The sequence below is a fragment of the Paralichthys olivaceus genome, chromosome 19, assembly GCF_024713975.1.
Source record: "Paralichthys olivaceus isolate ysfri-2021 chromosome 19, ASM2471397v2, whole genome shotgun sequence".
Classification (NCBI taxonomy): domain Eukaryota; kingdom Metazoa; phylum Chordata; class Actinopteri; order Pleuronectiformes; family Paralichthyidae; genus Paralichthys; species Paralichthys olivaceus.
In genome coordinates this window covers 13,045,888-13,061,626 of record NC_091111.1, presented here as the reverse complement: position 1 = coordinate 13,061,626, position 15,739 = coordinate 13,045,888, and the positions used below count along the sequence as shown (strand labels likewise).

Genomic DNA, 15,739 nt, shown 5'->3' with positions numbered 1-15,739 from the left:
CCAGTAATTGCTTCCTTACACTTTCTTCTCTCTCTCAGAGTGGGTCATCAAACTGATCTGAGCAGCCTGGCAGGACAGTTTTTATAATGAGACCATGAATTTACGGACCACGCTGATAATGCTGCTATGATGACAGATGAGAAGCATAATAATCAGCCAGTGTATGAGCCCACTGTGTATCATCTGAGGACGAATAAGCCTCTGGGGGCAATGGGCAATATTGTGGAAAATCCGGCCAAACAGTCTAGACTAGTTTGTTTGATCCCTTAGATATTTTAGGTCCAGATGACATTTTGGCTAAACTGTATTAACGTTTATTTGCACATGAATGCAGATTTACCTGTGGGCAACGATAGCCTGCTCAAACGCGAGTGGTCAAACTAGAACCCAGAGGGCTTCCGATCCCAAAATCGTGTCCCTCATTTACAGATTCCGTGTATTCATGTGCAGAATCCTCTCATAGAGATTAAATAATTGGTGCTGGAGGCTGCGGAAACAATGCTAATGTTAGCAGCCTGTAAAATACGGAGAAGTCTGATACGGCAAAAGATTCTAAGTACTGATTATTTGATCAACCTTAATTTCAAGCTCTTTGTCTGCCAGTAACCAGCCACAACTTATCACCATCACGATTTCAAGAAGATCTGACCACCAAGCTCTTCGTAAACACTGTATATTCAACTTTACAAACGTTTATTGACCCACGACACACTGGAGTTTGTTAGAAAATCCAGCAGTTCCAAGCTGTTCCGAGAGTCCAAGACCAAAATCTGTAGCTCCTGCTCAGGGTTGAATCGACTAAAAATGTATCTGAATCAACTTCTTGTGTCATTTTAAATCCTGCAGTCAAACTCAACTTTATTCGACACCGGAGAGTGTGAGGTTTTTTATTGTTTCTCTTTGTTTTCTCTAAAGAAAATGTGAGTGTTATATATAATTATGTTTACCCTTCTCCCTGTGCTTAAATCAAATTGCCTTTCCACTTTATGTCTTTGGAAACTTGATTCCATATTAAATAATAGTTGCAGATGGATAGTGGCTTTTGTGAAACTCTGTGGTCATTTAATGGGATTTTTCATCTTCGTTGTACCGTTTACTTTATGGCTGCAATATTGCTGTTTTTTTTTATTGCGTTTATATTTTTATAGGAGTGGCATTCATATTGTTCCATCGGGCTTTGTCAGGGATATTGATGAAGACAAATTTGGTGTTGTGTTTTATCGATTGCTGTAATTTCAATGTTTAGACCTTTCCTAACAGGAGATGTTGCTTTGGTTATGACCTTTGTCGCACGTCACACCCCTGCTTTTCTCTCTCTTCATTGTTTCCCATCAATTTCTATACTGTCACTTTCTATTAAAGGCAAGAAAACATTGTTAAAATGAATATATCTCAAAGAAAGGAAGGAGCTCGCAGAAAAACACACATTGGACTTTCACAAATCAGCCTCCAGCTTCAGGTTGATTGTATTTTATTTGGTAATGGTTTGCTCATGCTACCGTCTCAAATAGTGTGCATTAGTCAATAAGCCAAGCAAAGTCCATGTGTTAGTTTACACATTCATCTGAGGGAGTTGTGTGTTTATCTATGTGTGTGAGTGTGTGTTTAGTTTTAGTTGCCTGAATCCTCTGCAAAAGGATTTTCTCCCCCTCTGGTCGGACTGTTGTGGTAATTTGTTGTTTGCTTGCGCGGCAGAAAACACTTTAGAGGGGGAACACCTCTGCTAAGTGTCTAATTAACAACACACGCTCTCCTCTACTCAAATGCATCTGCTGTGCACTCAACACACACACACACAGTCACTGAATCAACCCATCTTTCTCTCTGTGTATCTCACAGACGACATCAGGTGAGGACATGCGCGATTTCACCAAAGTGCTGAAGAACAAATTCCGATCGAAGAAGTACTTTGCCAAACATCCTCGGCTCGGTTACCTGCCAGTCCAGACGGTTCTGGAAGGAGACAACATGGAAACGTAAGTAACATCCAAGTGTCTTTGTGAGTCGGAGCAGTGCTAAAATCTGATGAGCGGAGGTACAATAAAAACTCTTAATTGATTGATGAATGAACCACTGACAGAGCCCACGCTCAGTTTTACGTCTATTGGGTCCACACGTCACTGAGGTCCTGTTCAGAGTTTAAATGTGTCTCCTGTGTCCACTTGTGATTGTGTCCTACGTCCTGGCTCTATACACTGAGACACATTTGTAGTTTTGCACATTTGGGGCTAGTGACGCTGAAGAGGGCTGCATCCACACTTGTATGCTTTAGTTTTATATTCATCATCTTTGTTACGTTTACATCAAGCGTTCACACTTCCCTGGAGGTTTAGAAGAAACACTGAAACACTTTTTATCTCACTTGTTGAAATCCTCTTCACGGCCCGATAGCCATCAATAAATAAAGCGGTCAGGGAAAAAACCAGTGTCAGTGGCCCCTTGCAGGAGTGTAATATTTTCACTTGGACCAGATGAAATTATTTGCTGGTGTTACGAGTCTGTCACCAACTGACCTGCCTGTTTCCGTGGAGTCTTCACCCGGAGACACAGACCCTAACTCCTGAAGCAGAGACTGTAGCCCTCTCTTGCTTTTCCAGGATTACCAACCCTAGATTTAAAATGTGGTAATCATGGCTCCGATTTGGTTTGTAAACTTTTTTTTATTGAAGAGAAGAACCTGAACGCGCCAGTGTGGATGTTGCCTCAAGTCTTGAAAACTTTGGATCCTCCACCTCCCAAAATGCAACTTGATGGCCTCTTTTAATTTAACCTCCCTGCTCGCCACATATCTCAAAACGTCATGTGCCCAGTTTGCAACACAGACTCTCATTTACAACGCTTTAGCCTCAGAGGCAAGATTACTCAAGTGACAGGACTCGTGATATTAATTTTCTTCAACTTGACAAAGCCTTAATTGCTGTGCCCCGTGTGCTCGGAGACTGTCGCACTGTTTTCTCTGCGTTTCATTCATCAGCTCTTTTATCTCTACCAGTCGCTCACTCACTCCTCACGTTAGACCCTGACATTTCTTGCCCGTGCTCACTTTTTACTTTTGCACACACTAGTTCTGCATCTTTTGAGCTCAGGAAACTCTTGAAGAAGTCTATGCGTGCACACACACACACACACACTGACTCACCTGTTCACTTACGATACATTTCCCCCCTCCGACATCCAGTTACACGCAGTCGCCCCGCAGATGGATTGCACTCCCTCTTTCATCCCTCCCATCCTCGCCTGTCCTCCTCCACACCTCCCACCCTGCTCCCTTCTCACTTCCCTTCCTCTGAAAAATGACTCCTGCTGAGCTGCCTGTCTGATAAATGCCTCTAAAAGAAATCGAGGAATAGCGGGTGGAAACGCGGAGATCTCTTCGAAATATGGCAGCAGGGAATGGAGACTGAGAGGAAATTTAGTTCTATTTCATGGGCATCATTTTCCCATCTCTTTTTACTACATTAAGTCTGTTCTGTGAGCCGTGAGCTATCCACATGTTACCACAGGCATGTGTTCTCTAGAGACAGCTTAATGTGCAGTGAGAAGCCTCTGTGTGAGATTTCTAGCTTTAAAGCTGCGTAAAAGTTCTTGATCAGTGTTATAATGCTCATTCACTCATAGGCCTGTGGTGTGCCATCACCGTTTTCTGGCTCTTGTCATCTTCGTGTCACTGAAATGAATCTATGCCCTAAATTGAAATGGATTCCTCTGTAATTGGAGCAAGGACTAGTCCCTGCTCAGAAAGAGGATTTACACAGATTTGGTAAACATCGTATCGTTTGCTGCTATTTTGGATGTAATAAGAAAGTGATTGCTCCCAATTTTTCAGCTTCGTTGATGGACTGCTGAGTATTGGACTGAATGTAGTCGAAGTTTTCCACTTTCCTTTCACTGTGTACTTTTAATAAAAAGATATTTGATTTTTTTAATGTCCCCTTAAATCCTTTTTAATGCGCTGTCAGGCTCCATTGGTCATCTTAACAAAGAGAACTTCTAAGAAGTTATAATTTTTCAAGTGCTGCAGCGGCAGCAGAGAATATTAGATTGTCTGCTGTATAACTGCCCTTTCTAATGCACTCACTCTCTGTCTCTCTCCTCTTGTATCATCATCATATTTTTATTCCACCCACTCCGTTTCCCTCCACCTTGAGAGAACAAAAAACGCCGCCCACTCTCACCTCCCACTTAAATCTTTGCTTAATTTCACGCCAGATAGGATTTCTGATTTGTCGCAGCTATATTTGATGTGAAAGAACCAATTCTGATGGTTTGCCCACTCATTGTTGGTTTTTGCTTTCCACCTTACGCCACCAGATAGAGAGGATGGGTCTCTGCTGCATTAGGCCTAGCGGAGAGGTTAATGGTTTTGAACGTGGGTTTGGAATTTAGTGACTGAAAGTTTTTGGATCAAGTCCTAAAAATGTTTGGTTTCTGTACTTTCTATTGGCATATGACAGCAAAGTAGTTTTTGAATGTATTGTTGTTCACATTCGGGAAACATCCCCTTTGCTTTAGTGCATGTGCACTGTATGTAGATAGTAAGTCAGAGGGGCTGTATTTAGATTTAAACACATTATCTATATATAAATTGTAAATACAGTATATGCTCACTCGCAAACACAAAAAACATGCTAACTAGACTGATTCATTTCATACATACATCCATAATACAACATAAGCAAAATGATTAAAACATGAGCTTCTCTCTCTATATCTTTAACTGTGTCACTGACTCACTCTCTCAGTCACTGGCGGAGGAGGTGGAGGAGTCAACAGGCTCAGATGGTCTTTTACTCCTGATAGAGAGAGAACAGAGGAGCGAGCCAGCAGAGAGAAGCAGCGCTAACAGAGACAGAGAGACTACCGCACCATGATGGACTCAACTACATGAAGCTCACTGTGTGATTCGTCAAGTACTTAAAACGATGACAAAACACATCAGATCTTTTGGCTTCGGCTTCTTCACTTCTTTCTGAGTCCGTTCCAACTTTTCTGAAGCAGCAGGTGGAAAACACAGAGCTCCTAATGTTTGCACCAGTGTGGGATTTACAGCCTGTGTGAGGGTGTTTATTGCTGAACCAAGGCCCATTACCATTTGCTTACCACAGGCTCAAAATCCCCTGTTTGAAAGACATTAACTTCTCTTATTAAAGACTTTGTGAAAATGTCTCCATCTTTAAACTGATGGTGTTTGAGGAGTGTTCTGCCTGACTGAGTTTCATTCACTCTCTGCGAGCTCAGTCTGATCAGCATCAAATAAAAGGGCGGAGGAGCAGAAGCGACTAATTTTTGTTATTTTTAAACACACTTTGTTTTAAAGTCCACATGATTGGGTAAAGCTTATTTTTCTTTTTACCTAACTTTAAATGCTCATAACAAACTGAGTGACGGTGATCTCTTATGAATACTGTGTCATATCTTAGCTTCGTCGTTGCCACAGATTTTTTTTGCTGCAGCTCCGTCTGTTCAGATTTCTAGCACGACACCAGTGAAATGAAATGAAGTGAAATGTGAACAGAGCTCTGCACCGCACCCTGTTATTATACTTCAGCAGGCACAACATGCAGCCACATTTGTCAGACCCCAAATACTCCCAAGGTCTGTCGTGATTTCCTCCTCTCCCCCTCTCTCTCTGCTTTAGTCGCCTTTTTTTCACTCTTTTTCTCTTTTGCTTTACGTCCAATCTCTTCTCCCTCTCTGTTTCGCATGTTTTTCTCTTTACTACTGCTCAAGTGCACCCATCTGAAGGTTAAAGTAATGTCATTGGACGCAGGTATAGGACAAATCTGGCTGACAGGAAAACAATCTACACTTCACACTACCCTATTACTTTTTGGAGACGGTGAAAACTGTCATCACTCTCGTTAAAAACGAAAAAGAACACACTGACTGTTCTCTCTGCCCGAGATGCGGTCAGGGGCACGTAAACCGCTCCAGCTCCCGCTCTCAGTAGTTAGCTCAGTCTGCCCTGCCGACCCCGATTTCTCTGTTTCTCTCCCCCTCCCTTTTATTTAACTTCTATTCTGTCACAAATCCCCGGCTACATTCTCAATTCTCCTCACAGCTCCAGAAGTGTGACTATATTGGCCGCCCTGCTATGAGAATCAAAACCACTGAGTTTGCCTGCTCGAATGAGAACAAGAAGAACAACACGAGAGAATGTCACCCTCAACTGTTATCTCACCAATTTCTATCCATGAAAATAACAAGTTTCTTTGTGTTTATGACGTAAGAAGTCGTCCGTTTTGTTTACAGTTTATTCTGTGACACACACACACGCACTCTATCCTCAGCTGCAACGTTCTCTTGTTGTGATCAGCAACTTCACTAACATTGATGAGTCCCGGTCCCAGAATAGTGTCTGTTTGTTCAAAGTTAATTCATATTTAACGTATCATACCAAATTGCCAATAATAATACACTTGGCAAGTGTGAAAGAGAAGGATGAAGGGTTGTGGAGATACGGGCTTGATGATGTAGTCAATAATAGATTAACCAGAAAATAGATTCTGCTGTATATTTATTTCTGGCGCGCTATTTGATTTAATCCTGCAGGAAATAAATGAGAAAAATAAATGTATTAAGACCATATCACATAATTTAACATGTGTAACAGCAGCTTATGTGCTCAACCCTGTTCTGTAAAAGCTTTCACCCACACAACCAGGGTCCATTAGTGCAGAGGCGCCCACTCGCACATTTTGACTCCTTTTTACTTTGTCACCCTTCATACGAGCTGTCACAGGTTGTTGTGAAGCAGGTTTGTGTCATGTACCGGTGACTGTTTGACCTGTTTTACATGACTTCCCTGTGTGTTGTTGAGTCACAGACCCTGCCTCCACCTGCTGTGTTTTTTTGACCCTCAACTGTTTTGTGGTACCTTTACTCCCCCTTCCCTCCCTCCTCTCCCACCAATTCTCTTACAGTCCCGTCACCCTCATCAGCATGTGTCCGGAGCAGTATGAGTGAGTATCTACGCCACCAGAAACTGCACCTCGTCGTCCAGACTGGAATGCCTTTTTAAAACACCACCACCTTTTACTCCCTCCTCTTCTCGCTCACCTCCCTCCTACGTCCTCACACCAACTACGCCATGACTACACTGCATGTTGCCTGCCTGCCTGACCGCCTGCCTCATCCACTGGCTGAACATGCAACCAAAAACAAAACTCACACTGTCTCCTTACCACCACCCTCCTTCTCCTCTCTAGAGCATCCGACTAGAATTCAGTCGCTCACCCGAGCAGTGGCTGTCAGAAACCATGCAACCGCACCGTAGATCATCCCACTCTCCTCTTTCTCTCTCTAGGATTATCAGATTGGTTTTCTAGGTGATGTTGTGAGGGGCCATTAGGCTATGTGCAAACAGGTCGTCTGTGCATGTGCCTGTGTGTGTGTGTGTGTGTTCAGAGGTTGTATGAGCATGCCCAATCTGATTCATCTCCATTACCCCCCACCCTTCATTTCCAGGCTGTCCCCGTCACCTCAGTTCTCTCATGATGACACCCATTCCAGGATAGAGCAGTATGCCAGCAGGTACGCACGTTCCTCCACCGTCATCGCATCATGTCAGACGCCACAAACACACATCGAAAGAATTGATAACTGTGTTTGTATGTTGCACATGAAAAGAATCACAAGAGCTTGATTATGGAACAAGAACTTTTAAAGGACCATGCCAATGTTTTTCTTTGTTTGAGATGATTTATTACAAATAACAAAGATGATTTATTACAAATAACAAAGATGATTTATTACAAATAACAAAGATGATTTATTACAAATAACAAATACTTTTTATTGTTTCAAACCATTTTCCAAGGACTGCCAAAAACTCCCTCACTCCAACTCGCATTTGCCGAGCCTTTAAAATGCATGACTGCAATAATGTAATCTACCTAAACAATAATCTAATATTGTGAACAATAAAAAAACTAATTAAATCTCTGTACAGTGATTTTAAAAGCATGGATTAAGTGGAAAGCAGCAGCAGCCTGGAAGCAGCAGAAATTACATTTACCAATCAAAACAAGGTTAAAAAACACCATATTACGTTATTTTAAAGGATCAGCAGAAATTTTAATGTATAAAAGGATTTGCAGTAGATGGATTTAAATTAAATGAAAACCAAAAAACGTATTCAGTATCATAACAAGCCTTTATTGCAGATATTTTAAATAAAACGCATCGGAATATGCTTGAAACAAACCATTTTTTTATATCAGAAATCCAATCTTATTACAGTATCTATACAAACACAACACCCGGTGTTGTTTTTCCATTAGCTTGAAGAAAAGAGAAACAAATATGCTCAGTGATGGAGCGAGCTCTATGTGCTGAAGAAATCCTTCACACTTTTTGTGAGTGATCGCACTGTGCGCCAAACAAAATAACAACGGGTACAACAAGACTCATAATGAATGGATTCAAGCTGCAACTTTCTCAAGCTCCCACAACCATCTGACAACGTAACAGCGTTTGGCTGCTGACCAAACTTTCTGTTGGGTTGAAGGTCTGCAGACAGCTCACTGTCCCAGTGGCTGCTGGTCAGCTGACTGAGCCAGTTGATTCATCGCTCACGTCTTTCTTCTCACAAGATTATTCTTTTTCTGGCAGCTCATTTTTTTGGAGCTCATCGTCTGTGACGGGCGTGATTCTTGTCCGTTTGACAGATTTTTGTTAAGATGTCGGGAGACGTTAAGAACTTGGTTTCACTTGTCAAAAATGTATTTCCTCTGTGGCAGACGAACACATCACAGCAGCTTTCAGAATCTCCTGCAGGTTAAACCGGACGAATCAAACAGTTGTAATGCAGATTTACTGTAAAGGACCTGGCAACAGTCATTATCTTAGCAAAAGTAAGTTAACAAAAAACAAAAGAATGTAGTTACACTGTAAGTCATTGCGTTTTAAAAGAAAGGTCTAGTGAAATAAACAACCTTCATATTCATGCCTCCGCGTCCTTGACAGCCGGTGGCCGGAGGCAATGTATTTTTGAGTTGTCCATTCGTTGGTAAATCTGCCCAACTCCTGTGAACACAAAATCTCAAGAACGCCTTTAGGCAGAGAGAATTCAGATTTAGTAAAAACATCCAGTTGGATTCAAGGAAGAACTCATTAGAATTTGATTCTCAAGGTTAAAAATTCAAGGTCCCGTGACCTGCATGAGGCAATTTCCTCAAAAGTTCACAACTTCACTTGCAAAGACATTTTGTAGATTGAACCTGCAGTGGTTGACTGGAGCATACAACCACAGGGTGTTAATTCTTATGTATTCTTATTTTTATATATTATCTAATATTAGGGCCAATGCAGTTTCCTCACAGTGAGTTTTTTTATGTTCACTCGATTTACTTGTAAAAATGCGTGGGCGCTCTGCCTAAGCCTTCTAATGGTAAAGAAAAACCCTGCATATATTAAAAGTCAGATAACTGTCAGCACACTCGCTGAGTGAACCTAGACAACATGCAGCTACCTCCCACTATAGCTGCTGACATTATAGATTTACTGCTGTGATCAGAGTAGCAACAAATTGGCCCGATGGCTTTTTCTTTTTCCTACACCCACTTCAAATGATGCTGCGGCGAACATCAACACACCCATGTACACAGCGTGTGTGCTGCAGTAAATCATCGCCAACATCCCCAAACTAATGTTCCGCTGCACCGTGACTGAAAACCTGTCATGTCTGATTTTGAGAGGAGTCTGAATGTTAAGATGCTCAAGTATCACACGTTGCATGAATCCCATCGAGCCCTTTGATCGAATCTCCGATCTTATCATCTCAAAGCAGACAGCTACGTCAAAACAGACCTCAGCGTGTCCTTTCACACGAGGCTCTAATCATCAGTGGTCCTCTGATTCGGCGCTGCTGTGTTCAGCCTGTAACCTTCCATCGGTCACGCACCATTAACCTTCGCTCAGTGCTTCTGACGGCACTGTTTTATCAGCGCTGACACAGACATGAGGCGTATGAATTTCAATTTTGACTGAACTGTGGATGCTGACGTTGGAAATTATGCTGTGTGGATACTTGTAGATTTGCATTTTAAAATGATTTGATTCATGCAAATCTAACATAAATTATCTCAAACCAACACATCACAACTACAGTATCTCCTGGTTTAATGCCCTTTCATCCCACAGTACAGGATGTGGAACATATTATTAACCTGCTGGACGACCCCGCTGCTGTATCACAGTGTGACTGAACACAGGCTCTAATCAGGGGACCGGGTCATTAGCATGACTTCTCTGTGTGGATCTATGACCAATGCTCCTGCAGACACAGTCTTAAAAATATGTCTTATAGTCTGTTCACGCCTTTGTCATTTATCCTGCTCTAGGACTAAAGATCTTCATTGCTGTGACTCTGAGACCCCCCTTTGTTTACACTGACGTTCAGAAATGGAATGAGATGATGACAGCTTTTAAACGTGTGCGAGTTAGTCCCTGATGTTTTCTTGTTGTTTTTTACCTCAGGTTGGCCCAGATGGAGCGCTCCAATGGCTCACTGCCCACAGACAGCAGCTCAGCCACAGGAAGCATGTAAGTGACTGTTTGTCATTTCCAATATTACATTTTACACATTTGGACATTTCTTACAACATGAAACAAAAAAACGTTTCACATGTATTTTTTTCTTGCTTTTAAATATCACCTTATTACCAAACCTCTTTATTTTTATAATTACACTTTGGAAGCTTAACATTCAATTTTTATTCCTCGCTGATTTTGTTTTTATATGTACATATTTGTTGATTTTTTTTGGCTTCATCTTATCAAAACCAGCCAGAGACAGAAACAAGCTGGCCTCCACATTTCTGAAACGAGTGTGCGGGAACTGGAAGAGCAACAGAAATGTTGAGTGAGGAAGAAAAAAAGACAATGGGATGTGGTTGAATAAGACAGGAAGGAGACGGCTGTGGGAGAATGGATTAGAGCGCCAACAATGAGCAGTGAGAGTGATTGGTTTCAGGATCTCCGATAACGACCAGTTATCTCTGATGACAGGAGATGAGAACATGGCAGAGGATAAGAAATCGGGGGGGAGGGCATCGGTCTCTGCTGTGATCATGTGCATGTCTCCTACAGACCATTCAGGTTGAAGGGCGCATTAGTCTGCCTTCCCAACCCAGATCCTAATCAGGGGAATGAGCTCTTAAGGTTCAAACGCCCTCTGAGCCGACGGACACAAGCTCTTGTCACTTTGCTCTTGTCTTGTAGATCTCAAGATTTCCCAGATCGCCTTTAAAGGGTTGGAAATCCGCAACGCGTGTGTGCATGTGTGAAATCTGTGCATGCTGTGCAAAAGTCGACAATTTCAAGCAGCACAAAGCAACAGAAGAGAGGGGGAGGGAAACGTGTGTGGAAACAGAAATAATTGTCACTTGCCTTTTCGATTTCAAGATTTCCCTGATCCCAGATCTACTTCACAGATTTGGAAATCAGCAGTTTGTGGATGTATGTGTGAAATCATTGAAATCAATCATTTGTGCTTGAGAATGTACGACATTGAGAGTGCAGATTTTTTTTTTTTTTTAAAGTAAGAAAGTAGCACAAAGCAACAAAAGAGAGACGGAGGGCATAAAGATCGTTGGTATGAAGTTTTGAGGCTTTTAAAAAGAATTCTTTAAAAATAAAATGTTACAGCACAACAGTGGATACACATGGGAAGATGTTTAAATCCTTTGAGAGTCTTCAGTAAAGATGAATTGATGCTTCATCATCGGTCTGCTGTGGGTTGTATTCCTCGCTGAAGTTGCGTGCATCGTGCAGACCGCTGCTCCCACACCTCACCTCGATCCGACCTTGCTTCTTAGAATAGGGTTCTTCTGGAACAGAAGGTGTTTTCAACTGAAGATTCCAAAAAGCTGCGTTTCTCCGGTCTCTTTCTTTTCAGGAGATCAATAGAAGAAAAGAAGAATAGAAAGAGGAAAAAATTGTGTCGGTGATCAGGGGAAGGTGGAGGCAGAAGTGGATTTATTTTCCTCTCAAAATACTCGTAATGCGGGACAAACACATTATCCCCACTCCTCCTCTCTCTCGCTTTTCTGCTTTGTACTCAGGCTTTACTTAAGAGAAGCAGCCATTATTTTTATTTTTTGCCAGCTCTGAAACAACACACAGGCTCGAACACAAAAGTGTGGAGTGCTAATGAGGTGAGGAAGATGATGGCTGGATGAAGGCTCATAGTTTTAACAGCGGAGGGAAAAAAACAACATTTTCTCTCACTTATACATCAGTGTCATTTCTCTGAGAGTTTCATTCTGTGCTTTTCTGCAAAACAACATCAGCTATAATGTAGCTGTGAAGAAAAAAAGAAAACAAAAGACCGAGAAAAAAGGAAATATCAGTTTTTTCCAGAACACATTTGACGAATGGCTTTGTTCTTATCAACATGAAGCACAATATAGCACCTGTGTGTGTGTGTACTGTTCAGAAAATGTCTGTTTGTCTGTGTGAGGAACACAGCTCTCGTAAACTGTTAGGCTTCACATTTGGTAAGTGGACAGAGTTGAACATGTCGTCTTCGGTTAAACTACCATTGGACTGACAAAGACATTCATGGTAGTAGTGGGTGCTGATCGCCGTCATGACAACAACAGTCATGGGATCCCTTCCTGTTGGTTTTGTTGCTGCCTTGCTTTATATCGAGCTGAATTACTGAGCTTTTATTTTGAATAGTTGTGTCGCTTACAGACCTCTGACATAGCTGACCTGCAGTGTATGATAAAATAACACCAGTTAAGTAAATCATTGAAACTTATACAAAACACACGTGAGCAGTATTAAAGCAAATTCTCTCAAATCTATACCATCAAATCTTCGCTGCAGATAAACCAGGTTGGATGAACACAGCGTTTTCTACCTTCACTCTGCACACAACATACATACAAACTAAAAAGTGACTTTATATTGTAGAGCTGCTTGAGGAGAACTCCGTAATGACAAGGAATAATTCTGAAGTAGATAAGATAGATATGATTCTGCTGAGCGTCACCACAGCCCATTCAAAGAGGCATGGATACGGATACTGCACCAGTGCTTTGCCAAATGTGTATCATAATGTGCCTCTCACTAGAACATTGGGTTCTGAGAGATGATATACATTCTTGTGTATTACGCTCGGAACAGTTGCACTAATTGGAAATGAAAATGAAGTACATCTTTACAACTTTTTATCCTCTTATAGATTATTATTGCAGTTTTTGCGGGAGATAATTTATTCTTATATGGAGGATACTTATTCTAATCGAGTCCCTACACATTGACTCTTAATTGTGACTATGAGCTAATTAATGTTGAATCATCTTTGATGGAAATTGGTGCTTGTGAAACTATTTCCATTACAGCTTGAGTTATTACAGGTCTTTTCAGGGAAACGTTTCCTTTTTTCTTTTGCGATTCTGCCCCTGTAAATTTACATTCACTTAAATGTCAATAAAATGCCGTTGACATTCATTTTAAAAGGATAGAACTGGGGAGGATCCTTGTCTTTTACTCAACAATGTGTCCAACAAGGCGACTTTTAAGGAGAAGTGACTTTGAAATCTTATTTTAAAATGGCAGCATTGTGGTTTCGTAGATACGACATGAAACAGTCCCCTCAGCCGTATCTCTTCACTAAAGTCAGAGCTATTGTGCTGTCACACTTCTCAGCTAAGATATAACTCTCCTCCTCCTTCCTTCTTTTAATGCCTTTGATTTGTGAGTGTTTGATTGTCTCTCCTCTCTTTTTTTTGGGAGATTTATTCTTTCCCGCCTCCAGCTGATTCCACGCGAGCCCCTTTGTCTGTCACTTGTTGGTTTTGAGGATGCACACTCGCAGAAACGATCCCCCAACGCACGACTGTACAGGGGGAGGCGTCTTCCTGGCCGTGTGTCTGCAACACAGATGCAACACGGAGGACTGTGGTGGCCAATTTGCACGTTTGGCTCTCGGATGTGTCGTCTGATCTTTCACAGCCTGCATGTGCGTTTGTGGCCTCAGTGCTTGTTTCATTTTTGTCCTGTGTAGCTTTTATCTAAAAGGGAATCCTTAATTAGGAAGTCAGTGTTGCCTGCCTCCTCTGACCTCCAGCTACAGCACAATGTTGTCACCAGCGCCTCAGGACACAAACTGAGGGCCGAGACTCTCAGCTTTCCCTTTTTTTCCTCCCGCCCGGCTTTTTTTGTTTGGTTATCTCTCGCTTTCCAGTCTCTCCCCAGTGCTGTCCCCTTTTACTTGTCTTTCATATTTTTGCCCTTTACGCACGTCGCTCTCTCTTTAATTTCTCCCCCCCTTTTGTTTTCCACCAACCCCCCTTCTCTCTCTCGTCTCCTTTCATCATTTTTAGATGTAGTCTAATCATGTTTTACCTTTGGGCCCAGGCAACCTTCAGACTGAACGCCAAGCACAGAAGTAAACATTGAAATACTTTTCTTTGAAGCCCTGTGTCATAAACAATACACCCCACAATGAGCAGTCCCCAAATGTGGAGGTCCGCAGAGAGGGAGGTTTTTTAATATCGCACCAGAGGGGGGAATGAAAGACATGCAGCCTCTGTCTGAGGGACAGGTCCCTGCTTTTTCTCTCATATTCCTGATTTCCTTGTTTCTCTTTCTTTATCTCGCTGTCTACTCAGCTGATATTCAGCTTTAGAGGAGCTGCTTGCTTTGTGATACAACAGCTAGAAACCAGAAGGCTCAACAGTCTCCTTAAATGCAATCAAGCTGCACACACTCATAGATATCAGTTCCCTAGAGGCCTATTTTTTTTTAATCAAGATCCATAAATTATTATTGGTAAAACTGTGAAATTGTCGAAAAACTCCATATCTAGAAATGTAAGAGAAAGCATAAAAAATCCAGGATCTGTCTTAGATCTGCACCAAAGTTTTATGGGTTCTTCTCTGACCCATACCATTTCCTTCCACCAAGTTTTGTGTCATCTTGCCTACCATCAGACAAACATAACCTCATAATCAGGTCCGGAGACGATCGTCAGACAGAGACTGTAAAAGTTCCCTCAGCTGCGTCCTCTGCTCACCCTCACCCAACATGACACCAGTACCCACAATGCCTCGCAGCTAATAGCCTCGCCATTCATCACCATTATTCACATTTGATACCCCCCCCACACTGAAGCTCTTCTCCTCTATCATCGTCTTTCTTCTTCTTCTTCCGCAGTCCTTTCTACTGCACTTCCTCTTTGTCCCAGTATTCCTCAGCAGCTGATTTGTGAGCCGGCTCTAGCCTCTGTATAGTGCCCGTCTTCACATGTAATAATCCCCCCCTTCCTGCCGTCCTCTGGGCTCATCTTGCCCGCCACATTGTCCTGCTGCCTCTTCCTGTTGTCAGGGACCTGCCTAATTGGTCACTCGCTTGCACAAGAGCTCATCCGCCAGCACCCAGCAGGCCTCGCTGCCACCTATTTTTGATGCAGAAAACAAACCTTTCCTCATCATCCCATGTCAGTCCAGAGTGAAAAACATCTTTCTCTATCTGCCAGCTTTCTTTATGGTGTCTTTCAGTAGTTTCAGCATGGCGTCAGTTGTCATGTTGCTGGGAAAGTGATGAATAACTACAAGCATCTGTACGTACATACTGTATCGCAAAAGTTGGGGAAGTTATGTTTCAAGAAAGAACTTCTGGAAAGAACTGTAAATACAAAAGGTGTGGGAGATCAAAAAAGCTGCGAGTGTTTTCGTCTTTAATGGAGAAACATTGTGTTCACTCCATATAAAATTTGTTTCATGTC

At 42.1% G+C, this 15,739-nt stretch overlaps 1 protein-coding gene across 12 annotated transcripts in view; it reads left to right on the top strand.

Moving 5' to 3' along the window:
* utrn (utrophin) overlaps positions 1–15,739 on the top strand; it is a 164,809-nt gene that overhangs the window by 137,501 nt on the left and 11,569 nt on the right. For 9 of the 12 annotated variants that reach the window (XM_020097588.2, XM_020097587.2, XM_069514538.1 and 6 more), the window contains 4 exons: positions 1,840–1,976; positions 6,924–6,962; positions 7,468–7,533; positions 10,480–10,545. In XM_020097588.2, coding sequence (XP_019953147.2) covers positions 1,840–1,976; positions 6,924–6,962; positions 7,468–7,533; positions 10,480–10,545 — 308 coding nt within the window. The remainder of the gene's footprint in view (positions 1–1,839; positions 1,977–6,923; positions 6,963–7,467; positions 7,534–10,479; positions 10,546–15,739) is intronic. The other 3 variants (XM_069514536.1, XM_069514537.1, XM_069514541.1) reach the window with 3 other exon arrangements.